This window comes from Garra rufa, chromosome 6, assembly GCF_049309525.1.
Source record: "Garra rufa chromosome 6, GarRuf1.0, whole genome shotgun sequence".
Lineage (NCBI taxonomy): Eukaryota > Metazoa > Chordata > Actinopteri > Cypriniformes > Cyprinidae > Garra > Garra rufa.
The window spans coordinates 3,369,926-3,395,147 of record NC_133366.1 but is presented as its reverse complement, the minus strand read 5'-3'; the positions used below and the strand labels follow the sequence as shown (position 1 = coordinate 3,395,147).

Sequence of the window (25,222 nt, the reverse complement as noted above, 5' to 3'; positions counted from 1 at the left end):
AGATAACACAAGTAAACACAACATGCAGTTTTTGAATTAAGTTTTCTTTCTTATGAAGGGAAAACAAAATCAAAACTGTGGTTTATCACACCTGAGTTCAGTTTCTCTACTACTGCCACTCCTGTTCGCAATCAAGAATCACTTAAATAGGACCTGCCTGACAAAGTGAAGTAGACCGAAAGATCCACAAAAGCTACACATCATGTTGAGATCCAAATAAATTCAGGAACAAATGAGAAAAAGTAACTGAGATCTATCAGTCTGGACAAGGTTATAAAGCCATTTCTAAAGCTTTGGGACTCCAGCGAACCACAGTGAGAGCCATTATCCACAAATGGAGAAAACATGTATCAGTGGTAAACCTTCCCAGGAGCGGCCGGCCGACCCAAATTACCCCAAGAGCCCAGCGACTCATATAAGAGATCACAAAAGACCCCACAACAACATCTAAAGAACCGCAGGCCTCTCTTGACTCAGTTAAGGTCAGTGTTCATGATTCCACCATAAGAAAGAGACTGGGCTAAAATGGCCTGGATGGCAGAGTTCAAGACCAAAACCGCTGCTGAGCAAAAAGAACACATCTTGATGATCCCCAAGACTTCTGGGAAAATACTCTGTGGACTGATGAGACAAAAGTTAAACTATTTGGAAGGTGTGTGTCCCATTACAACTGGCATAAATGTAACACAGGATTGCAGAAAAAGAACATCACACCAACAGTCATGCCTGGACTGACCATAGGGCATACCGGGCAATGCCCGCCGGGCCGACGCACATTTTTGGGCTGGGGCTGTCAGTCATAATTAATATTTTTTTTAAGTTTATTAGGCCAATTTATTTATTACCGCAACGGTAGAGTATATGAGACATGAATCGCAGCCCATTGGTTGACTGTCTTAAAGGACATTCAGCTAGTCCAATAAAATCTCAGGCCACGTCCTGTGTCCCTCCTGGTCAGCCCTCATCTCCCCTTGACAAAATCTGCTATTTAGAGTTCGACCGGAGTTTGAGATGGGTCCGTCTATAACAATGGATAAACCAGAAAAGAGCAAGGGAGGTGCAGAGAAGCTGCAGGAGAAATAATCATAATTTAAATAATCATGGTGGGCCGCTATGGCCAAAAATGCCAGGGCCGTTTTTTGGTCCCAGTCCAGACCTGCCAACAGTAAAATATGTTGGTGGTAGTGTGATGATGGTCTGGGGCTGTTCTGCTGCTTCTGGACCTGGAAGACTTGCTGTGATAAATGAAACCATGAATTCTGCTGTCTACCAAAAAATCCTGAAGGACAATGTCCGGCCATCTGTTGGTGACCTCAAGCTGAAGCCAACCTGGGTTTGTGTTTCAGGAAAAACACACCAGCAAATCCACCTCTGAATGGCTGAAGAAAATCAAAATGAAGACTTTGGAGTGTCCTAGTCAAAGTCCTGAGCTGAATCCTATTGAGATGCTGTGGCATGACCTTAAAAAGGCGGTTAAAGCTGGAAAACCCTTTAATGTGGCAGAATTACAACAATTCTGCCAAGATGAGTGAGCCAACATTCCTGCACAGGGCTGTAACAGACTCACTGCAAGTTATCACAAACGCTTGATTGCAGTTGTTGCTGCTAAGGGTGAACCAACCAGTTATTAGGTTTAGGTGCAAACACTTTTTCACACAGGGCCATGTGAGTTTGGATTTTGTTTTCCCTTCATAATTCCCTTTCCCTTCATTTACAAGAACAAACTGGACCCCAACAACTACTGAGACATCTGTGTGAACAGTAACCTGTATGTATGTGCCAAAAAATGTGAATATCGAGGGAAAGTCCATTTATTTCAATAATTTGTTTAAAAAAGTGAAACTTATGTTATATTAGTTAACTACACACAAAGTGAAATATTTCAAGCCTTTATTTGTTTCAGTTTTAATGGTTTTGGATTAAAGATAAAAAACAAAAACAAATTCAGTATTTCACAAAATTAGAATATCATGACAAAGTTCAACATTGTAGGCTCCCTGTGCCCCAATTTAGTCAGATAATCAACGCAGAATCATGAGGAAGACTGCTGTCTTGATGGTTGTGCAGAAGACCATCACTGACAGCCTCCATAAGGAGGAAAAGTCTCAAAAGGCAATTGCAAAAGAAGCTGGATGCTCACAGAGTGCAGTATTGAAGTATACTAACAGAGTGTTAAGAGGAAGGGAAAAAGGTGGCCGGAAAAGGTGCACAAGTGACAGGGATGACCGTAGCCTTGAGATGATTGTCAAGCAAGAAATCTGGGGAGCTTCATAAGGAGTGGACTGAGGCTGGTGTCAGTGCATCAAGGACCACCACATACAGATGTCTGCATGACAGCAGCTACAGCTGGAGAATTACATGCGTCAAGCCACTCCTGAACCAAAAACAACATCAGAAGCGTCTGTGCTGGGCTAAGGAGAAAAAGTACTGGTGTGTTGCCCAGTGGTCCCAAGTCCTGCTTTCAGATGGAAACAAATTTTGCATTTCATTTGGAAATCAAGGTCCCAGAGTCTGGAGGAAGACCGAAGAGGCGCAAACGTCAAGCTGCTTAAAGTCCAGTGTGTATTTTACAAAGTCAGTGATGGTTTGGGTCATCTGCTGGTGCGGGTCCATTGTCTTTTATCAAGTCCACAGTCAACGCAGCTGTCTACCAGGAATGTTAGAGCACTTCATGTTCCTGCTGCCGACAAGCTTTTTGGAGATGATGATTTTATTTTCCAGCAGGATTTGGCACCTGCCCACAAAGCCTAAACTACCAGCCATGGAATAACTGTACTTGATTGGCCGGAAAACTGGCCTGAAATCTATGGGGTATTGTTAAAAGGAAGATGAAGGAACAGAGACCCAGAAATGCAGACGAGCTGAACTTGGGCTACCATAACACCTCAACTGTGTCCAAGGCTGATCGCCTCCATGCCACGCCGCCTTGATGCTGGAATTAGTGCAAAAGGAGGCCCAACCAAGTACTGAGGACATAATATAGTACATTAACACACTTTTCAGAAGGCCAACATGTGTTTAAAGGAACACTCCACTTTTTTTGGAAATAGGCTCATTCTCCATCTCCCCCCGAGTTAATAAGTTGAGTTTTACCATTTTAAAAAATCCATTCAGCCGTTCTCCTGTTCTGGCGATTTCACTTTTAGCATAGCTTAGCATAGATCATTGAATCCTATGAGACCAATAGCATCGTGTTCAAAAATCACCAACGAGTTTTGATATTTGTACTATTTAAAACTTGACTCTTCTGTAGTTATATCGTGTACTAAGACCGGCGGAAAATGTAAAACTGTGATTTTCTAGGCCGATAAGATACCGAATCTCAATACCGAAACTCGTTTGTCATTTTTGAACACAATGCTATTGGTCACATAGGATTCAATGATATATGCTAAGCTATGCTAAAAGTGATATCGCCAGAACAGGAGAACGGCTGAATGGATTTCAAAACGGTAACACTCAACTTATTAACTCAGAATGAGCCTGTTACGACCCGCTCGTTTGAAGTCGCAACATAAAAGAGGGATGCAACAACAAAATATAATCAATATAGATTTATTGATTATAACTAATACAACAGTGAATAATAATAATAAACACGTCTAGGGATAGTAACGAAAATAATTAGATACACACAACAAAACTACATGTTATAAGAAATGCAAGAGAAAGAAAACAAATGTTAGAGAATTAACAAAAACCGGCCACTCTCTCCCACAGAGCGCCCCCTCCACTTAACGCACACACTCTTATATATGCTTTCAATTAACAATTAACGTAGGAAAGGGCCAATCGGGAACTGCCACACTCCGCCCATTAGGTTCTCAAGAAAACTCAGAGTCGTCACACCTCCCACTCCAAAAGGAGGTTACCTAAAGAACCGACAAAACAAAAACATACACTAACAAAACCACCATTTAAATATAATAACAATTTACAACAACATTAATACTCATCTCCATAAATCGCATGCCACTTCACTCTCGGACTCCTGGGCCCTAGGATATCAGAAAAGAGAAAGCTAGAGAGATAAGAGGGAGAGTAAAAAAAAAACTAGGGAAAAGAGAAAGGAAAAAAAAGAAAAACTAGAAAACAAAAGGAGAGTGGGTAAAGATGATATTCCCAACTCTTCTGGGATGTCTTACAGCCGTGAAAGAGCATCAGCGACTAAGTTGTCTTTGCCACGAATGTGTTTAATTTGTAGGTGGAAGGGCTGTAAAATAAGGCTCCACCTCATGATTCGTTGATTCTTACCACGCATTCGCTCCAAAAAAGTCAAAGGATTGTGGTCTGTATAAACAACGATAGGACCACAGACTGAACTCAGATAAACTTCAAAATGTTGGATAGCTAAAACCAGGGCTAAAGCCTCTTTTTCGATTGTAGAGTATGCTTTCTGGTGACAATTAAATTTTTTTGAAAAGTAACTGACCGGATGTTCAATTCCCTTAACGTCTTCTTGTAGAAGAACAGCGCCAGCGCCATAAGCGCTAGCATCAACTGCAAGTAAGAAAGGTCTCTCAAAATTTGGTGCAGTTAACACAGGAGCATTGGCTAAAAGCGATTTAGCATTATCAAAAGCACATTGACACTGCTGTGACCACTCAAAAGGCCTCTTTGGACTCAATAAATCAGTTAGAGGGGCAACTACGTCTGCAAAGTTTTGACAGAAAGCTCTATAGTAGCCCACCATCCCAAGGAAGCGTCGTAACTCGCGTCGAGTAGTGGGAATGGAAAATTTACAGATTGCTTCAACTTTTGCGTCGATGGGTTTTACGCACCCTCCGCCAACCACCTTCCCTAAATACGTCACTGTAGCCTTGCCAAACTCGCACTTGGCAAGATTTACAGTTAAGTTTGCCTTCACTAACCGCTTGAAAAGTTCGCCAATTTGTGCAAGATGTTCAGACCAAGATGAATTGTATAAAACAATATCATCCAGGTAAGCTTCACATCCGGTTAACCCAGACAACACTCGATTCACTAATCGCTGAAATGTAGCGGGAGCGTTTCTAACTCCGAAAGGCATAACGGTATACTGAAGAAAACTATCAGGTGTAATAAAAGCGGATAGTTCTTTAGCACGAGATGTTAAAGGCACTTGCCAATAGCCTTTCAGGAGATCAAATTTGCTGACAAACTGTGCAGAACCCACTCGATCTACACAGTCATCAATTCTGGGTAGAGGAAAATAATCAGGTTTTGTAAGAGAGTTAAGCTTCCTGTAATCCGTACAAAATCGATAAGAATTGTCAGGTTTACTCACTAAAATGCAAGGAGAGCTCCAAGGACTGAAACTTGGTTCTGCTAAATTATGAGTAAGTAAATAATCCACCTCTTTCTGAAGCAACTTCCGTTTTATTGGATTTACTCGATATGGATGTTGTTTTACAGGTTGAGCCATACCAACATCAATGTCATGTTCTATGACATGAGTTCGGGTAGGAACATCAGAAAAGAGAGAGGGGAATGAACTTACCAAATTAATTATATCAGCCATCTCAAGCTCACCCAAATGAGACAAATGAGAAGCTAAATTAGCAAGAAACTCAGAGTTATTAAGACGCCCTTCCACTATACCACGAGATGGACCATTCTTGTCCAGAACATCAGCCATCTCCACAGATGTTTCTGAAACACTTGGATCTACCATGTCACTAGTCACAACGTTAACAGGCAAAGACAGTACAGGAGTTATGTAAGACTTCAATAAATTAACATGACAAACCTGTACTTTCTTTCGGCGATCAGGTGTGTTTAAAAGGTAGTTGTTATTAGGATAACACTTCGCTATTGTATAAGGTCCAGTAAACCTAGCCTGGAATGGACTACTTAAAACAGGTAATAAAGCAAGCACTTGATCGCCTACCTGGAAACTTCTGGACTGAACTTTGCGATCAAACAGCCTCTGCATCTTTTCCTGAGACTTACCCAATTTTCGTAGAGTAATAGCTCTGGCTTCATAGAGTCGGTAACGAAAACTACTCACGTAGTCTAAGACATTCTCAGGTGGATCAGATGTTTTCCATTCATCCGCCAAGACAGCAATAGGGCCTCTAACAGTGTGTCCGAATACCAATTCATTAGGACTGAAACCTGTGCTCTCCTGCACAACCTCACGAATAGCTAACAGCATCCAAGGAAGTCCATCCTCCCAGTCACAGTCAAGTTCAACACAATACAACCTCAAAAGTGACTTAAGAGTTTGATGGAATCTCTCCAATCCACCTTGGCTTTGAGGATGATAAGCACTTGAGACGTTGTGTTTAACCTTGAGTTGCTGCATGACTTTTGAGAATTGTCGGGACATGAAATTTGAGCCCTGATCAGACTGAATGGTCTTGGGAATGCCAAAAACAGCCATAAAACTCGTTAAAGCCTTTAAAATGGATTTGGAGGTAATTGATCTCAGCGGATAAGCTGCAGGGTATCGTGTAGACTGAGACATTACAGTAAGCAAGAAAGCATGCCCAGTCTTAGATCGTGGTAAAGGACCAACACAATCGACAATCAAGTGTTCAAACGGAGTGGTAACTACAGCAATAGGTTGTAAAGGAGCCAGTGGAACCTTTTGATTCGGTTTTCCTGTCATTTGACAAACGTGGCAAGATCGTACATAGTTAATCACATCTTTCTTAATTCTAGGCCAATAAAATTTCCTTAGAATTCTATCATACGTCTTACGTACCCCCATATGACCAGCAAGGCCCTGGTGTGCTAGATGTAAAACAGCCTGACGAAACACTACAGGAACTACAATTTGCATCCTAGGACCAAATGAAGAGTCAGAACTCATAAGTTGCTGTCTACAAAGCAATCCATCTTGAAGATAGTAGAAGGAAGACAAAGTTTTGTTTCCTCCTCCATCTGCAGCTAAAGAGTACAATTCTTGAAGAGCTTTGTCGGCATGCTGTGCTTTGATCAATTCAGCTCGAGTCACACTATAAAGTGGAGACAAAGAACAAGTGTTAACATAGTCATCACAAACAAATGGACTTTCAGATAAGGAAGCAGATTTGTCAATCTGGTCATTCACAGAGATCTCATCTTCTGCTACAGGGCACACAGTATCACATTCTGACTGAAAATTCACAGATGAAATGAAAGTATCGCTTAGTACATCCATTTCATCTGACCCCCTTCTCTTGGCCATCGCTCGAGTTATTGCACAAGCTGGAAATAAGTTAGGACAATCATAAGATCTAATCAATTCCTCTACAATGGGAGCAACTATAGGTGGAACTCCACCATCCGGCTTCTCCCAGACATTAACTCCAGCTAAGTCATTGCCAAGTATAAAAGTGACACCGGGAATTGGAAGCACAGCACGAATTCCTACTACCACGTCACCTGACACAAGTTTGGAATTAAGGTGAATGTGGTGTAAAGGAACTTCCATGTAGCCCATTTCAAGACCTCTAACCAGCACATGAGATCCAGTGGCAGTATGTTCAGACAAAGGCAAAAGTCCCTCCAACAAAAATGACTGCCCCGCCCCAGTATCTCTAAGAATACGAACAGGCACGGTTTCATCACAGTCAGGCAAAGAAACAGTCCCATCAGTGAGAAATGGCTCAAAGTCAACACAATTTTTAACATTCTCCATCTCAATGATGTTGTTCTGCCCAATCTGCTTGTCAGGACTTAAATTCACTCTTGATGTAGAAATTAAACCAACAGGTTTAACAGCTTTGTCTTTCTTTTTAAGAACAACACAGTCTGAAATTTTATGTCCTGGTTTCTTACAATAGAAGCAAACCATTTCTCCTTTAATACGTGTGAATGAAGCATTATCAGCAGATGTTGACACAGTATTCTGACGTGCAACCATCTTTTTATTTTTACCTGAAACACTTAACTTTGACCTGCTCAATTCATTCGAATGAACTGTTGCTTGATGAGTAAGAACAAATTCATCTGCCATTAGAGCAGCATCAGACAATTTAGTCACCTTATGTTCATTAAGATACATAGCAACAGCATTTGGAACACAACTTTTAAACTCCTCTAAAAGAATGAGCTCTCTAAGCTGTTCCTTGGTGGTAATTTTTAAAGAGGAACACCAACGATCAAACATATTTTCTTTCTCTCTAGCAAACTCAAGATAAGTGCACTTCTCAGACTTAATATGAGTCCTAAACTTTTGGCGATATGCCTCAGGTGCCAATTCATAAGCATGCAAAATAGCAGATTTCACGATCTCATAGTCGGCACTTTGCTCAGTCGTCAACGCAGAATACACCTCCTGTGCTCTCCCTACCAACACGCATTGTAATAATAAAGTCCAAAATTCTTTTGGCCATTTCAAAGACTCTGCAACACGTTCAAAATGTTGGAAATACTTCTCTACTCCTTCTCCAAAAACGGAGGAACAAGTCTAATGTTTCTATAAACATCAAACACAGGCGCAGTGAGCACAGATTCGACAGACGACACCTGAACAGGAGTTTGATCAGTTTTTACCTTAAGCTCTAGCTCAAGTTTCCGCAGCTGAAACTCTCTCTCCTCTCTTTCCTTTTCAAATTGTAACTCAATTTTACGGAATTCTAATTGCTGTTGTAATTTCTTTATTTCAAAGTCATTCTCCAACTCTTTCTCTTTTAAAGCACAAACATCACGTTCAGCACAAAGTTTTTCCGCATCAATACACAACTGTTTCTCTTGTAAAGACAACTCGCTAAACTTTGCATTTTGATCGTCATCACAAAGAGGGGAGGATAAACACTCATCAAGATTAATATTTTGAGCCCTTACCTCTAGAACGCCTCGTTCAGAAAGTGCGCTCTTCACAGCTTTAATCAGCGTTTCTTTAAGCTTCTTATCACTGCTCGTTATTTCCACATCAAATTGTTCGGCAATCTGCAAAAGCTCTTCCTTCGTGCACCTCTCCAATAATATTTCCGAAGGAAATGCAAAGAAATCCTCGACCACTGATGAGGACGACATGCCTACTAGAAGAGACAACAGAACAAACACAAACGCATAACGCGAGCACACGTGTAACTAGAGCGTAAAAAATACAAATCCCATCAGCCACTTTGCCAAGGATCGTCACACTAACACGCTCAAAGTAGAAAACCTCACCGTTACAAGATAAATAAAGACTTACCACAAGTCATTTGTCAAAATATCCTGATATTCGGTAGGCATCTCAAACACATACGGAAAAACAACAAAGTGTCACCTTATGCAAAACGAGAGACTTCAGTTCCTACAACTACAAACGAAACTAACTAAACCTACCTAATCTTCAAAGGTGTACTGGACTCGGGGCGGCGTTTAAACGCTAAACTCGAAGACAATTGGTATTTTAAACCAAAAGCCCGAAGCGTACCCCCGACAGAGATTTAAAACCTCCGTCCAGAATAACCTCCAAAAATAATAAAAGGAAAAATAATAAACTAAAATAACAAACAGTGCCTCGATGGAAGGATTTTAAATCCAGCTGAAGACACTCTAACTACCTGAAGTCTACTCATTTACACAGGTAAACACACAACAACTCTGTGCATTTACTTACACATGTAGAAATCCCGGACGAGCCCCCAATTTTATGTTACGACCCGCTCGTTTGAAGTCGCAACATAAAAGAGGGATGCAACAACAAAATATAATCAATATAGATTTATTGATTATAACTAATACAACAGTGAATAATAATAATAAACACGTCTAGGGATAGTAACGAAAATAATTAGATACACACAACAAAACTACATGTTATAAGAAATGCAAGAGAAAGAAAACAAATGTTAGAGAATTAACAAAAACCGGCCACTCTCTCCCACAGAGCGCCCCCTCCACTTAACGCACACACTCTTATATATGCTTTCAATTAACAATTAACGTAGGAAAGGGCCAATCGGGAACTGCCACACTCCGCCCATTAGGTTCTCAAGAAAACTCAGAGTCGTCACACCTCCCACTCCAAAAGGAGGTTACCTAAAGAACCGACAAAACAAAAACATACACTAACAAAACCACCATTTAAATATAATAACAATTTACAACAACATTAATACTCATCTCCATAAATCGCATGCCACTTCACTCTCGGACTCCTGGGCCCTAGGATATCAGAAAGAGAAAGCTAGAGAGATAAGAGGGAGAGTAAAAAAAAAACTAGGGAAAAGAGAAAGGAAAAAAAAGAAAAACTAGAAAACAAAAGGAGAGTGGGTAAAGATGATATTCCCAACTCTTCTGGGATGTCTTACAGCCGTGAAAGAGCATCAGCGAATAAGTTGTCTTTGCCACGAATGTGTTTAATTTGTAGGTGGAAGGGCTGTAAAATAAGGCTCCACCTCATGATTCGTTGATTCTTACCACGCATTCGCTCCAAAAAAGTCAAAGGATTGTGGTCTGTATAAACAACGATAGGACCACAGACTGAACTCAGATAAACTTCAAAATGTTGGATAGCTAAAACCAGGGCTAAAGCCTCTTTTTCGATTGTAGAGTATGCTTTCTGGTGACAATTAAATTTTTTTGAAAAGTAACTGACCGGATGTTCAATTCCCTTAACGTCTTCTTGTAGAAGAACAGCGCCAGCGCCATAAGCGCTAGCATCAACTGCAAGTAAGAAAGGTCTCTCAAAATTTGGTGCAGTTAACACAGGAGCATTGGCTAAAAGCGATTTAGCATTATCAAAAGCACATTGACACTGCTGTGACCACTCAAAAGGCCTCTTTGGACTCAATAAATCAGTTAGAGGGGCAACTACGTCTGCAAAGTTTTGACAGAAAGCTCTATAGTAGCCCACCATCCCAAGGAAGCGTCGTAACTCGCGTCGAGTAGTGGGAATGGAAAATTTACAGATTGCTTCAACTTTTGCGTCGATGGGTTTTACGCACCCTCCGCCAACCACCTTCCCTAAATACGTCACTGTAGCCTTGCCAAACTCGCACTTGGCAAGATTTACAGTTAAGTTTGCCTTCACTAACCGCTTGAAAAGTTCGCCAATTTGTGCAAGATGTTCAGACCAAGATGAATTGTATAAAACAATATCATCCAGGTAAGCTTCACATCCGGTTAACCCAGACAACACTCGATTCACTAATCGCTGAAATGTAGCGGGAGCGTTTCTAACTCCGAAAGGCATAACGGTATACTGAAGAAAACTATCAGGTGTAATAAAAGCGGATAGTTCTTTAGCACGAGATGTTAAAGGCACTTGCCAATAGCCTTTCAGGAGATCAAATTTGCTGACAAACTGTGCAGAACCCACTCGATCTACACAGTCATCAATTCTGGGTAGAGGAAAACAATCAGGTTTTGTAAGAGAGTTAAGCTTCCTGTAATCCGTACAAAATCGATAAGAATTGTCAGGTTTACTCACTAAAATGCAAGGAGAGCTCCAAGGACTGAAACTTGGTTCTGCTAAATTATGAGTAAGTAAATAATCCACCTCTTTCTGAAGCAACTTCCGTTTTATTGGATTTACTCGATATGGATGTTGTTTTACAGGTTGAGCCATACCAACATCAATGTCATGTTCTATGACATGAGTTCGGGTAGGAACATCAGAAAAGAGAGAGGGGAATGAACTTACCAAATTAATTATATCAGCCATCTCAAGCTCACCCAAATGAGACAAATGAGAAGCTAAATTAGCCAGAAACTCAGAGTTATTAAGACGCCCTTCCACTATACCACGAGATGGACCATTCTTGTACTGTTGTTCTAATTGCTGTTGTAATTTCTTTATTTCAAAGTCATTCTCCAACTCTTTCTCTTTTAAAGCACAAACATCACGTTCAGCACAAAGTTTTTCCACATCAATACACAACTGTTTCTCTTGTAAAGACAACTCGCTAAACTTTGCATTTTGATCGTCATCACAAAGAGGGGAGGATAAACACTCATCAGGATTAATATTTTGAGCCCTTACCTCTAGAACGCCTCGTTCAGAAAGTGCGCTCTTCACAGCTTTAATCAGCGTTTCTTTAAGCTTCTTATCACTGCTCGTTATTTCCACATCAAATTGTTCGGCAATCTGCAAAAGCTCTTCCTTCGTGCACCTCTCCAATAATATTTCCGAAGGAAATGCAAAGAAATCCTCGACCACTGATGAGGACGACATGCCTACTAGAAGAGACAACAGAACAAACACAAACGCATAACGCGAGCACACGTGTAACTAGAGCGTAAAAAATACAAATCCCATCAGCCACTTTGCCAAGGATCGTCACACTAACACGCTCAAAGTAGAAAACCTCACCGTTACAAGATAAATAAAGACTTACCACAAGTCATTTGTCAAAATATCCTGATATTCGGTAGGCATCTCAAACACATACGGAAAAACAACAAAGTGTCACCTTATGCAAAACGAGAGACTTCAGTTCCTACAACTACAAACGAAACTAACTAAACCTACCTAATCTTCAAAGGTGTACTGGACTCGGGGCGGCGTTTAAACGCTAAACTCGAAGACAATTGGTATTTTAAACCAAAAGCCCGAAGCGTACCCCCGACAGAGATTTAAAACCTCCGTCCAGAATAACCTCCAAAAATAATAAAAGGAAAAATAATAAACTAAAATAACAAACAGTGCCTCGATGGAAGGATTTTAAATCCAGCTGAAGACACTCTAACTACCTGAAGTCTACTCATTTACACAGGTAAACACACAACTCTGTGCATTTACTTACACATGTAGAAATCCCGGACGAGCCCCCAATTTTATGTTACGACCCGCTCGTTTGAAGTCGCAACATAAAAGAGGGATGCAACAACAAAATATAATCAATATAGATTTATTGATTATAACTAATACAACAGTGAATAATAATAATAAACACGTCTAGGGATAGTAACGAAAATAATTAGATACACACAACAAAACTACATGTTATAAGAAATGCAAGAGAAAGAAAACAAATGTTAGAGAATTAACAAAAACCGGCCACTCTCTCCCACAGAGCGCCCCCTCCACTTAACGCACACACTCTTATATATGCTTTCAATTAACAATTAACGTAGGAAAGGGCCAATCGGGAACTGCCACACTCCGCCCATTAGGTTCTCAAGAAAACTCAGAGTCGTCACAGAGCCTATTTCCAAAAAAGTGGAGTGTTGCTTTAAGATCCTTTTTTTTATTGGTCACATGAAATATTTTTTTTTGTCTTTAATCCATAATCATCAAAATTTAAACAAATAAAGGCTTGAAATATTTCACTTTTTGTGTAGTGAACTAATAAAACATACAAGTTTCACTATTTGAAACAAATTTTTGAAATAAATGGACTTTCCCTCGATTTTCAAATTTTTTGGCACATACCTGTATGTACATTAAAACAAAAGAAAAAATGTTGCTCGTTTCACAGATTTCAAGTAAGCATTTGACTCAATCTGGCATGACGGAATAATTTGAAATTATACTACAGGGCCGTTGAATGCTTGAATCTGATTGGCTGACGAACGTTCTAGAGGTGTGCATTATATTCAGGGAAACGCACGGCGAACGTAGTTCCAGGCAGCTTTAGACCGCAGTGCATGTCTATATCACTTCATACGATTTCAGTTATTTCAAAGGTCCTTAGTTACAGCCCAAAACAGCAAAATAACTAAAACCCACAATGACACTGGCCAAACTCATAAATACAGTAAACATCAGGATAAAAACGACAGATTATTTCCATGTTTTTTTCCACAATATATTACGTTTTATTATGTACGGAAAGCACAAACTCTATTTCTCTCGCCCTCTCTCACTCACCTCACAGACGCACACACATAACGTTACAGTTTGCACTCGCGTTAGCATTCGCGCTAATGTTGTTAGCGCTGCTCTGACGATTAACAACTTAAAAACGACATGACAGCTCTCACACGCGAGGAAACAACGGCGTGGTCTTGAAGAAAATTAACTTAAAGTTGAACTGTTAGTAGAGACGATGCTGCCAGTCCCCCTTGAGAGACACAGACGTGAGAGAGGTAAAGTCATACACTTAGTTTCTCTCCCTCACTCTTTCCGTCTGTCTGTCTAAACTTTATTATTAACGGCATTATTTTGCTATTAACAGCCCAAGCGTCGTTACTAGTTCTAAAATGACGTTTTGGAACTAGCAACGAAGCTGTTGAATGAGCTGCGTAAGAAATTAATCCTACTCACAATAGCAGGATAAAAATAAGGATAAAAACCGGACGAATGTCTTGAAATATATCACTTGATTGATGTCTTGAGGTGTGGTAACTGTAGTATAAGCGGAATAATTGACTTCGAGCCGTAGAATTCTACGAAAATAATGCACACCCGAGGTGTAACGGCCACTCCGCTTCGCTTCGTGACCGCATCACCACCTTGAGTGTGCATTATTTTCTAAGAATTCTACGGCCTGTCGTCAATTATTATTTACCTAATTGGCAGTGGTATAGGGGGGGAAATTCTATGATTTGATCAAATCAATGTACTCAACCAGTCAATGTTCTGTCAAAATTAGAAACAAAAGAACTGAATTTTTTTTCAAGGGCGTGGAGTGAGACAGGGATGCAGTTTAAGCCCCAGTTTAAGTTGAAGCTAATTCACCAGAACACTCCCCTACCCAGAGTCTCAGTCTACATGACACAGAAATGAAGTGCCTCCTCTATGCAGACGACCTGGTTCTCCTGTCGCTCACTAAAGAAGGACTGCAGGACGGCCTGAACCTGCTGGAGAGTTACTGCCAGCCCTGAGCCCTGACAGTAAACCTTCAAAAAAATAAAGTCATGATCTTTCAGAACTGCTCCAACCCTCAGGGACTAACACACACATTCACACTATCACAAAGAACTACTGAAACCACAAAAACATATACCTATCTTGGCCTAAAAACAACATTTTGGTTTTCTAATTTCAAAAGGAAAATCCATTGGCTGCCAAGTACACGGACACATTTGAAAAAAAAAATCGGATAACGCATTATTTTTTTCAGTTTTCATTTTTTATATAGTTAAAGCAAAAAACAGAAAACACATAGTTTTTCCATTTTTGTTGTCCTATATCTGAATGAAAGTCGGGAAACGGATCCATTCCCAATTTTGGTTTTCTGAAAATCCTTTGAATGTGTGTGTGTGTGTGTGTGTGTGTGTGTGTGTGTGTGTGTGTGTGTGCGTGTGTGTGTGCGTGTGCGTGCGCGCGATTGTGTGTGTGTGTGTGTGTGTGTGTGTGTGTGTGTGTGTGTGTGTGTGTGTGTGTGCGAGTGTGTGTGCGTGTGCGTGTGCATGTGCGTGTGCGAGTGTGCGTGTGCGTGTGCGAGTGTGTGCGTGTGCGAGCGTGTGCGTGTGCATATAGACCTACACTTTCGTAGTCCTGCTGTCATCATGATATCTCCTCCATGATCCACACTATAAACACACAAACACACATTCATGTAGATCTGCATCATTCACACACATTTAGTATGTCAGAATCAGTGTTCGACTTACTTGAGTTTCTGCAGTTTATAGTTTGGATCCTCCAGTCTGTGGTTGAGCAGCTGTACTCCTGATTCTCCTGGGTGATTGTAGCTCAGATCCAGCTCTCTCAGGTGTGAGGGGTTTGAACTCAGAGCTGAAGACAAATAACCACAGCCTTCCTCTGTCACCATACAGTAAGACAACCTACAGATGCACACAGTCAGATCATCTACAGACACACATCAACATTATGACCAGCTGACTGTACTTTATCCTTTATATGTTCGTAATACCTCAGTATCTGCAGCTGACAGTTTGGGCTCTTCAGTCCGTCAGAAATAATCTTTACACCAGAGTCCTGCAGGTGATTGTTACTCAGATCCAGCTCTCTCAGGACACAGTTTGAGGATTGAAGAGCTGATGACAAACTCTCACAACACTGATCTGAGAGATTACAGTCAGCAAACCTGAAAGAGAGCAGAACACACACATCATCTGTATAATGTGTAGTAGGCCTACAGCTGTACTGGAGAACACTAGTAAAATTTCCACAGGAGCAGTTAGTTTACTTTCAGTTTCATTCTCTGCCACTATCTTCAATGAGTGGTAAATGTGAGTGCATAAATGTAATTTAATTTATCTTTCTTTATCCCATCATATAGTGATAATATTACCACTGCATGTCTGATTGTTGTCATCAGTCCATATTGGAGTTCAGTTCATATAGACTGTGGCAGAGATGTTCACTAGTCATTAACTTGGAGTCGCTGCTATGGCTCGCTAAAAAATCCCATTCAGAATCCTCATGTATTGAATTCTCCCGATTTGCGAAGCTGTTTTATAGGCAATATACAAAATATATGATCTATGATCTGATTTTTTTAAGAGGTGTTAAGATGTAAGTGTTAATGCACATCCAGCCTGTTACTTATGTTTTAATCCATTGCCATGTTAAAAACAGTTATTCTGTAATCAAATTCTATAACAAGAGTCCTGGATATATGTGACACAGATATTACAAAACCATACAAATAAAGTATTTATTTTTGTTATAAGTCAGGGATATTCAATTAAAGTTCCAGGATGCATGGCCTCTATATTTTCTTCCAAGCAGAGGTCCAGAGAAAAAAAATAAAATAATGTACTGTATTTTTTTACATTTAGACACGTGACAAAAATACTGTTTCTGTTCAGGGTTACTTCAATATTTAGACTTAAAAATATACACATAACATAAACTGACAATTAAATTTTCTTCTAAACATTCATTAATCTAAGGTAATTCCAATATTTAATAACAAATTGTTCAAAAGTTGCAACTCTGTTATTTAATGAGCTAACATGAACTAAGAGTTGTAGTTTTAAACAAAGATTAATAATTTCTGTAGCAAATGTAGCTGTTGCTCATTGTGAATATTAATGTATTAACTAAGAGATCTTACTGTAAAGTGATAACTTTTGGTCTTTACAATTATTTTGTACTTTAATCTGTGTAGATTTTTTTTTTACTTTATGCATTTTTTGCATTGCTTTATTGTATTTAAATGTTCAGTTATTTTTGTTATAAGAAAACAGTTATTAAACCTGACGCCATTTTTTGCAAATAAATTTCAATATCATGATAATACCGTGATAAATGCATCATTAATTAATCACAACATGAAATTTTATACCGGCATATTCCTATGCATATTGCATATTTTTTAACTTTTATTTATTTAAAGACACCAATGTATCGTTGACATTTGTGGCAACGAGAAAGGCAATAAAAACAGTATTTTCAGCTTGTTTTATTTTTATTTCTATATAAAATTATGGCATGCAGTTGCTTCAAACAATGGTATAAAGCTATTTAAAACATCAATCAGTGTAAATTGTGATAATCGTAAATAATAGTCACAATTACAATTTCAAATAATCAACATTTATGATTTTTGTCATAATCGTGCAGCCCCAGCTCAGGCACAAACTCATCTGAAGAATGTTTTAAAATGAGTCTTTCTGTAGCCTTCCTTATGAGTTAACTTTTTAAAAGTATTTCTCTCTTGTTTAAACATAAAATCAATGATCTGACCACTCAGGTATGACTGAATTAAGAATATTAACACTCTGACCTGAAATATTCCCTTTATCAAATCTAGAGAAAAATCTGGATGCTGCTGCTGTAGCATATGAACACAATCTGCCACGGCAGACACCACTCTCATTGACTTTCCACTGTGTTCTTCAATACCTCAGTATCTGCAGCTGACAGTTTGGGCTCTTCAGTCCATCAGAAATAAACTTTACTCCAGAGTCCTGCAGGGGATTGTTTCTCAGATCCAGCTCTCTCAGGACACAGTTTGAGGATTGAAGAGCTGATGACAAACTCTCACAACCCTGAGCAGAGAGATTACAGCCAGAAAGACTGAAAGACAGCAGAACACACACATCAACATTCAGATCATCTACAGACACAAATCAATATTATGACCAGTTGACTGTAAATTATCTCTACTATGTTCTTCAGTACTTCAGTATCTGCAGCTGACAGTCTGGGCTCTTCAGTCCATCAGAAATAATCTTTACATCAGAGTCCTGCAGGTGACTGTTACTCAGATCCAGCTCTCTCAGGACACAGTTTGAGGATTGAAGAGCTGAAGACAAACTCTCACAATCCTGATCTGAGAGATCACAGCCAGAAAGTCTGGAAGAGATAAATAATAATAAAGACATGTAAAGATGGTTGCTTTCCACCCTCAGGAACATGATCGGACATGATCTGGCAAAATGTAACAGTTTTCTGAGACTGTGTTTCTCCACTGATAAAGAGGCAGTGATGCTGAAGCAGGAGTTGATCTTCTTCTGCAGAGGCAAGTTTAATCTTGGTTTCAAGGTTTAGATAATTAGAAAGTTTTGAGTTCTGAAACTTACAGAATTTATTAAAAGTACAATGACAAAACAACAGAAAAGAACAAGTAGAACAAGAATAAGTTACTAATCAAATGAAATCTGTGTTAACAAAATCCATTTGTACTACAGAAGTGGCACAGAAGAACAAGTGTCTTGTAGGTGTATTTTCATGTTTAATGAGGCTCAGAGGTGGCATGAGAGCAATCAAGTTCATGAATTCATGTTGAAATTAATGTTTTAAATATAACATGTTGAATATAGAAATATTAAATGATTTGAACCACTGAAAAGATATTTAAAACTGATTTAATTACTGATTCTTATCCATTTGATTTGTATGAATGGCTGATTTATTCAGGAATAAAACAAGTGACTGTCTTTATGAATGGGAAATTGAATCATTGATTAGTTTAAAAACACATTAGTTCATAAATGAAACATCGCTGTGTTTGAATGGAGATGTGCAGCGGCTCAGTTGTGACTAGTTTCAAACTATTTGTGACAAAACATTTCAGGATTTCTCTCCATGTTGTGGACTTCTATGGTGCTCCCGAGTTTAAACTTCCAAAATGCAGCTTTAAATGACTCTAAACGACCCCAGCTGAAGAAGAAGGGTCTTATCTAGTGAAACAAATGGTTATTTTCTAAAAACATTTACAATTTATAGTCTTTTTGAAGGTTGTTGTTAATGCTGTGGTTATTTTCAAACTTTCAAAAAAATTAAAAGTAATTTATAATTCGGTAGAATTGTGCATTTGCTTTAGAAAACTTTACTGTAACAGCACTGGCCACAAGGACTAATGAGAAATCAAGCACTATCTGCTCAAAGAATGTGCAATAAGAGCTAGGAACGGATAATGAGCACAATCTAAATATTGGAACATGTGAAGGAGAGATTTGAAGCTCAAACAACACTGTTCAAGATCTCCATTAATTCATGCTTGTAGTCATTTAAAGTGTATATATTTTAAAGCATTAATTCACTATAGAAATCACGAATAATTTCATTCGTAGCATTTTAAACTGATTACTAGCTGAAATCAATGATTCACGATTCACAAATCCATGTTTAAAGATCGCTGGATATGCATTCTTGGGTTTGCAATCGATGAATTGAAAAAAAAAAAAACAAGTGTATTGTTCCACCGCTACTAAAGACAGATACTTTATAACATCATTACACTATATATCACCACACTGACTAGCACTAGTATCAGTTATAATAAATCAATATTCTTTAATCGCTAATATCTAGGTATATATGACATCATTGCACTATTAAAATTGTTTCAGATCTCAAAAGATGATTGTCACTGCAAAAAGAGTATTTGATAGAATCAAGTTGCTAAAATGACTGTTTTCTACTTCCTCCTGATCAGTTCTGAAGGAGAACAGCAGCGATGAGCAAAGAGGAGATGAGGAGAGAGATTGACATTAGCCAATCAAAACACTGGACATTTATCATGAACCCAGCATTTCTGACAGATGCTCAGAATGAAGCTGGAAATAGTCACTTAACATCTGAAGTGAACCTCAATACACAGTAAAATACTGACAGTACTCACATAAATGAGCTTTTTACTGCTGCGGTTGCCATCGCCACTGTATCTGCAAAATGCATCTGCAGTCTTTGATCACTAAGTGGAACATATCAACATATCGAGTTTTCATGAGAAGCAGTTGTCTTTGATCTCCCAATGGACTAGATCTGACTGTTTTTGTCGGACAATCCAAGAAAAATACTGTAGTTAACTTACATTAATTCATATTTCACTGCATTCGATTAAGTGCGACTATGTGTTGAAGGTCGAAGAGGACAGACCAGCAGAATAAAATTAATGCCACGGGCCAAATTAAAACTAAAACTAAAACTAAATATAAAAAAGAAATGTCTTTCAGAAAGGCAGTTAATAATATGAAAGAACAGCTCGTGGGCGTGATCTAATTATAAATGAATGAAGCAGACCGGAGAGACTGGACATAGTGTTGGTTTCATATTGATTACTTTATCACAGAATATTTGTTTTCGGTGAAACTTACTTCGTTTTAAAAGTATACATATCAAGCTTTGTCTAGACATATTGCTCATGTCTCTGTGTTGTGTATTCGCTGAGTTATAGTATAATTTAATTAAGCGTTTCTGAATGAAGATCACGGAGATCAACGAGGCAGACAGCACACCCTTTTTGTTTTCTTTATTTTGCAAAATCACAATGTTTTTTTTTTTTTTGTGAGTATATACAAATAAAAGTAGGCCGTTTACAGATTCGATTGATGTAGGGGAGAGTGGGGTGATTCGTGCCAGTGGGGAAGTTGTGCCATCCCTTGTTTCCAGGAAACCATAGAAGAAATTGGTTGTGTGAGCACATTTTTTGAAGAGCCATCCAATTTACCCATCCCTCAAAGAAGAGAGACACATGGCATGAGGGATAAGCACATTTTAGCTCAAAAAACTGTTCAAAGTAAAATGTATATGATCAAGGTTTTTTGATTGTTGCGTCTGAACAATTATAGACACGTTTGAAAATATTTCACACACGTTTTAGTGCTTTAGTAGGCTACACAGTGAGTCTATACAGTTAGCATAATGTTAGCTCTAAACTGCGGGATTATGCTATAGTCTTTCAAAATTGTCGGGCTGGGGTGATTTGTGCCAAAGGGGCAGGGTTCAGTTGTGCCGGTGCGATGTTAAGTAATAGTCTGGATCTACACCAACTAGACCAGGGCTGACCAACCCTGTTCCTGATCTACCTACCTGCAGACTTTAGTTCCAGTCCTGCTCCAACACAGCTGTCTGTGATTATCACATGATACCTAAGAGATTAATTAGCTGATTCAGGGGTGTTTGATTAGGGATTGAGCTGAACTTTGTAAGATGGTAGATCTCCAGGAACAGGGTCGGGCATCCATGTTCTAGACCTACATACCCACAGGGGATAATCTGTGTGAAAAGATGAATGTGCCTCATCAGTGTTTGATTTACCTGCTGTTTGTCAGTTTTTTAAGTGGCAAAAGTCACAATGGGATGTTCAGAAATGTTCATAAGAAAGTAACTTCTTTCCTATATGTTACATAATTGACAGGCAGCGTTCTGATTATTCACAAATATCATATATTGTGTATTTGAGTTTTTATGCCAATAGTTTAGTAGGGTAACGATATCTAAATAAACCTTAAATTAGCAATTTTGTATTGAATTTGTCTTGATTTTATATAGCATTACAGTTCATGACATTAAAATGTTCTTTTTAACTTAAATAATCACTGGCACAATTTACCCCACTGTATTCTCCCCAAAGGCACAACTTACCCCGCACCGGGGGCAAGTTGTGCCACGAGACCACTTTTTTTCTGAAAGCTATAATTCTGAATCAGTTTATTTCAGATCCAAAGTTATTGTTTCCGGGGATCAGTGTTGGGTGTAACGCGTTACAAAGTACTAGTAGTTTAAGGCATTACTCGACTGAAAATTATAATATTATTACAGTTTTCCCGAGCTAGTTACTTGCGTTACATTTGCCAGTAGCATCTTCATCACACACGAGGCACACGAGAACAGAAGGGAAGGGGAGGGGGGCGTGAATGGAACAGTGATTGGTCTGGGTTTGGCACGAGGTATCATTAAATTACCATCACCGATTGGTCGACACCCGGCAGCCAGCAGCAGAGCGGCACTTGCAAATAGAGACCTGCAAACCTGCGGGACTAGGGCTGGGCGATTTGGCCTAAAATCAAAATCTCGATTAATTGAACATTTTAACCCCATTACGATTAATGAACGATTATTTTATTCATTAATAAAATTATATTTAAATAATATTTATTTTTTTGCCCTCATAGTTCACTGACAAGTTTTGTACAGTAAATATGCTCACATATTACAAGTGAGAGATTTTTGAATGAAGTGTGCACACACTATCTACTATCTATGATTATTTATTGAAAATTAGTGTTGAACAACTGAAATTAAAGCACACATTTCTTTAAACGAAAAGTCACATTTTTTCTTAAATTAGTGAGAATAAATAACTTGCAATTAAATTATTTATAAAATAATAACAAATACAGTATTAAAAGTAGAAAATAAGCAGTATCTCTTCTAAATACAATTACTCTTGTATATTCTGTAAATACTTTTTACTGTATACTGCTTAAGCTCTCCATCGACATGTCGGAGGAATGACGTAGTGTAACGGAGCGGGGTCACATGACTCCACACGCAGTAATGTTTTTAAAGGGAAAGTAATTGAAATAATTGACCTGGAAAAATTTGATCGATTATAGGTTCTGAATGTCGATTTCGATTACTTTTCGTTTAATCGCCCAGCCCTACGCGGGACCCAACGCAACTGAGTGCGGCGCGGGACAAGTGCGTGTGCTGGTGCGGGTAGAGACTCGTGTGTGTGTGTGTGTGTGTGTGTGTGTGTGTGTGTGTGTGTGTGTGTGCGGGAAAATAAAATGATTCGCGGGACTCCCGCAATATAGAAATATCTAAACATAAAATATCTAAAAAAAAAAAAAAAAAAAATGTTATTCATCCATTGCACAAAAGCAGCAAGAACAACATATTAGTAAGAGCAAGAAGAGGCAGTTTAGATTTAAAACTTGTTTGCAGCATGAGCAATGTAGCCATCTGCTGATTTTTGGAACGCATCACCAATCAATAGTGTTTAAGATAGAATTCACTCACTGCTCAAAAGTTTTGAACAGTGCTGAATATTGCGTGCTTACGAATCACAACACACGTAGACCTTTATGAAAGATTAATTATGCATAATATCCATTGTGTTATAAGAGCTTTATGAGATCGCGTATGCACTGGATGCACGCAGTAGGTCATGCTTTTTTGTTAAGAATAAAAATTTTTGTGTAAGAAAAAAAAATTAACTAGTAATATAACTAGTTACTTTCTCCAGGGAGTAATAAAGTAAAGTAAGGCATTACTATTTTTGAGAGTAATATTTAATATGTAATATATTACTTTTTTGAGTAACTAACCCCAACACTGCCGGGGATGCACCACATCATGAAATATATGTACATGCTTAAATTGGAGGGATTACTATCATGGCTTCACTATTAAAGGGATGGTTCGGAGCAGAATTGACTTCATTGCTATGCACTCTGAAGCCCATCTAAATACCCGATCCGAAGTTTTTTTTACCTTAGTCAAACATTTATGGAGATATTAGAGTTTTTCGAATTGCTTGTTACAGCAGTGAATGGTACATGTAGCGTATCTAGTAAATCGCACCACTAAACGTGCAAGTAATCTTACCAAACTTGTACAGTAGTGTAAATAGGTTATGTACTCACAAAACGCTGCATCGGAACATTTGTAAGTCCACCATGAGTGTTTTAAAAACACGTTTTACCCGAGAACTACTAGTCTCAAAAACTACAAGTCGACGTCACTTCCCTGGTTTGAAAAAAGCACGTAAAAGTCCTCCTACTACATCTGTGTGCATGTCAACTTGTAGGAGGACTTTTACGTGCTTTTTTCAAACCAGGGAAGTGACGTCGACGTGTCGCCAATTGTAGTTTTTGAGACTAGGAGGGATCGGCTAAAACGTGTTTTTAAAACACTCATGGTGGACTTACAAATGTTCCGATGCAGCGTTTTGTGAGTACATAACCTATTTACACTACTGTACAAGTTTGGTAAGATTACTTGCACGTTTAGTGGTGCAATTTACAAGATACGCTACATGTGCCATTCACTCCTGCAACAAGCAATTCGAAAAACTCTAATATCTCCATAAATGTTTGACTAAGGTAAAAAAAACTTCGGATGGGGTATTTACATGGGCTTCGGAGTGCATAGCAATGAAGTCAATTCTACTCCGAACCATCCCTTTAAGTCACTTTGAGTAAAAACTGGCACAACTCACCCCACTCTCGCCTACTGCTTTTATCTGTACAATCAGAAATGTATTTGAAGTTCCTTTTGGGAAACTGCCACAAAATGCGTATACGCGTTAGTCGACCCCAGGGGTAATTCAGACCTCTTTAAATGTATAATAATCTAAAATACTGTCTAGTGCTGTACAGTAAAGAATAAACACACTTCAGCACTGCATTCACTGTAACAGCAGTCAAACAGCTGGAACATTAAACATTATTATGAATAATTAGTGAAGATTAAATGTTATAATGCTATATATTATTATTGCTATTGATATTACCAGTAATGTATGTCACTATTTTATCTTCATTCACAAGTGAAAATGTCTGAATTCCAGCTTTACTGATGAATAGTGTCTGTCTCTTTGCTTCATCTGCTGCTGATTTAATGAATGAGTTTCACATCAGACTGAGTGTATTTACTGCAGCACTAACACACATTTTGATCAACTATCTACTGTAAACGAACAAAAATAAATAAATCCATTCGGTTCACTCAGAGCAGAATCGATATACCAACGTTTCTGTTCTTGCGTTCCTCATTAAACAATATGTTCCGAAAACGGTTTTCTAGAAAAAAAAAAAAAAACGATAGATAGATAGATAGTGTGCCTTTTAATAACATGTTTGGCATTATGTTTACAAATTAAACCAAATTCCGTGTTCGTGTCATTTGAACTTCTTGTCTTTAAAACCGAACGTAAACGAGTTCACCTGGAAACTCGTTGCAAATGCGCTAATATTTTTTTTTAAACAATTTTCTTTTTTGATAATACTATAGCGAAATAAGCCCCTTCAAGACCATCCGCTTAACCTCCTGACCACACGGCTTAATCTGCAATAAAAACCTGTTGACTTATTCCTTACATAATAGCCTATTATAGGGTATTTTCACTCATACAAAACAGAACTCCAGATAGTTATGATTTTACATTTAATGCATAAAAGTAAAAGAAAACGTAATGCATTGTAAAACAACAACAGATTTTTTTTTTTTACATTTAACACAACAGATCAACAACTTAAATTATAACATACCAAATAGGCTACT

The 25,222-nt window shown here is 38.6% G+C and overlaps 1 protein-coding gene across 1 annotated transcript in view; it reads right to left on the bottom strand.

The window, feature by feature from the left end:
* The window catches only part of LOC141336086 (uncharacterized), a 123,521-nt gene that overhangs the window by 3,901 nt on the left and 94,398 nt on the right, over positions 1 to 25,222 (bottom strand). Inside the window, exons 8-10 of the mRNA XM_073841590.1 lie at positions 15,669 to 15,842; positions 15,406 to 15,579; positions 15,278 to 15,324 (exon numbers count right to left, since the gene is read on the bottom strand). Of these exons, the coding sequence (XP_073697691.1) occupies positions 15,278 to 15,324; positions 15,406 to 15,579; positions 15,669 to 15,842 (395 nt within the window). The remainder of the gene's footprint in view (positions 1 to 15,277; positions 15,325 to 15,405; positions 15,580 to 15,668; positions 15,843 to 25,222) is intronic.